The sequence below is a fragment of the Notothenia coriiceps genome, unplaced genomic scaffold (assembly GCF_000735185.1).
Source record: "Notothenia coriiceps isolate Sejong01 unplaced genomic scaffold, NC01 NC01_scaffold00037244, whole genome shotgun sequence".
Lineage (NCBI taxonomy): Eukaryota > Metazoa > Chordata > Actinopteri > Perciformes > Nototheniidae > Notothenia > Notothenia coriiceps.
Genome location: NW_011369945.1, coordinates 25,422,309 through 25,424,808, shown reverse-complemented (window position 1 = coordinate 25,424,808; position 2,500 = coordinate 25,422,309). Strand labels below are relative to the sequence as shown.

Below are 2,500 nucleotides of genomic sequence, written 5' to 3'. Positions count from 1 at the left end.
TTTGAAGACTAATAATGCTGACTCATGTTTGGGTTTGAAGACTCGTAATGCTGACTCACGTTAGGGTTTGAAGACTCATAATGCTGACTCACGTTAGGGTTTGAAGACTCATAATGCTGACTCACGTTAGGGTCTGAAGACTCATAATGCTGACTCACGTTAGGGTTTGAAGACTCATAATGCTGACTCACGTTAGGGTTTGAAGACTCATAATGCTGACTCACGTTAGGGTTTGAAGACTCATAATGCTGACTCACGTTAGGGTTTGAAGACTCATAATGCTGACTCACGTTAGGGTTTGAAGACTCATAATGCTGACTCACGTTAGGGTCTGAAGACTCATAATGCTGACTCACTTTAGGGTTAAAGGACTCATTGCCCCAGCTTTCTCTAAAACACATATTTATAATTGTTCCCTCTCCACCCTGACCCGACTCTAGCTGACTCAAGTCAGGGTTATATTGCTCCAGCTTTGTACAGAACACAAAACATCGCTTTAACCTTTTAACCCCTGAGCCTGTGTTTCAGGTCTCAGGCTCGAGAATGACATTCCCAGAACAAATGACCATATCTTCACTTCTAAAAGTGGTAAATTAATAATCTTTATCTCAAAGCAATAATAAACCTGTGAGTTCGATGTAGAAGAGTCAGAATCAATATCGATTTATTTTTTATTTTAAAGGAAATTCAGATTGAACATTTGTAAATGATTGTGTCCGTCCAAAAACAAAACATTACTTATAGTGACCACCCTTGAATGATGGGATCGGAGACTAAAAGCTTTAGGAATCCAAACTATAACATATAATAAGTACCCTGTATCAAGATTGACGCAAAACAAGGGACATTTGACCTTTTCAGAGAGGTTTAAAAGAAAAAAAAACCCACCTCTGGGGTCATTTGGGTGGAAATGGGTGTATTTGCCGTTTCTGTGGAACCCATTGGTCGATTTTGGTGATTGACATCTATTTTGAACTGTTAGAGCCAATAGAATCGAAGAGGAATTTCCACATACACACACGTTACCATTGTGAAGTGGGGGCTATGCACACGCAGTTTGCCCAAAGCTAAACCTATTTTACGCTCTGAAATCGGAAAACTGAAAAGTAGGTTTATTGCTGATGGATTATCAGAAATCATTTCAAAGTGACACAGGCACATTGGATTAACCTATGGATTCCTTCAGCAGCGTTTTTATCGTTTTAATGCCATTGAAGACCACTTTTGACCAGACAACGACCAAGGTAAGACATATTGCTGTGTTGGTTACCTAATGCTACGTGGTGTGATGTCTTTTTTAGCTTCTCATGTCGCGAGTTCGGATCGGTCGGTAATGATACTAATACCTGTAGAATCTGTGGAATCTCAGCTTGCTAGTCGATATCTTGTTTGTGCAGATACGATAAGTAATAGGGGTATTTTAACGTGAGTTCTGTGCTAAGTGTGTTGGCAATTTTTTGCTCAGGGCTAATTCAGAGCCTTTGTCATTACCCTTATGTTTCGTTTTGCAAAAAATTGTTAAAAGCGTCTGATAGCTGAGTTTCTTCCCGTTAAGTGGGTATGACACATTAATAGGTTTTTAAATGTTAAGAAGCCCTCAGACGCTGTTTCTTGCAGATGTTGCGATTTTTCCCGGGGGAATGGGGCTTAACAGGTTAGCACATATCTATAATCTTTTTTAAATGCTTCTGATCCTGACCTGTGTCTGAGTGACCCCCAGCTGATTGGCCAGCTCGGCCCTCTCTGGCAGGGCGAGGTACTGCGCACTCTGGAAGCGTCTCTGCAGCATGGCCAGCTGGTAGCTCGAGTAAATGGTCCGAGGTTTACGGATCTTCTTCGGCTTCCCGTTGACCATCCGCACCTCGACGTCCGGCTCCTCTTTCACTGAGGGGGGGGGACAGGAAACACTTAGCTTATAACCATGTTGGTGTGTGTGTGGAACCTCAAACACTACTATATGCTATACATTTATTTGTATCAATACATTTTTTAACTTGAACTTTTTAAGTATTGATGAATATTTTTTAAACCATTTTATTTTACTTAGGTATTTATTGGGTATTTTTACATTATTTGACCTCCTATGCTTTTATAAAAATGTCTATTCTATTCTAGCTTACCTCTATGATCTATTTACCTTTTTATTAAAATGTTTTGCACAGTTTTACTTTAAATGTTACGTTTTTACATTTTATTTCATATTTTTTCAAGCATTTTTACTTAAAAGTGGGGCAGAAATCCCAGTTCCTCCAGGGGGGGACAAATACATGTATCTGATTCTAACAATCCTGCATATCTGTGGTCTGTTCTCTAAAAAACATCCTGATTTTAACTTTTTCCCAGCGCTCTCTTCCTCCAGACATTGAGACGAAGAAGAAGTCTCTCAACAGAAATAACCCGACCGCCGCAGCCCAACATTTCAAAGGGATTCCTCCTTCAGACCAAGCTTATAATTTTGGTCTGTGTGTGGGTGTGTGTGTGTGTGTGTGTGTGTGTGTGT

The 2,500-nt window shown here is 40.1% G+C and overlaps 1 protein-coding gene across 1 annotated transcript in view; it reads right to left on the bottom strand.

Moving 5' to 3' along the window:
* Positions 1-2,500, bottom strand: part of LOC104965465 (homeobox protein Dlx3b-like) — a 10,816-nt gene that overhangs the window by 7,431 nt on the left and 885 nt on the right. The window contains exon 2 of the mRNA XM_010794421.1: positions 1,700-1,912. Coding sequence (XP_010792723.1) covers positions 1,700-1,912 — 213 coding nt within the window. The remainder of the gene's footprint in view (positions 1-1,699; positions 1,913-2,500) is intronic.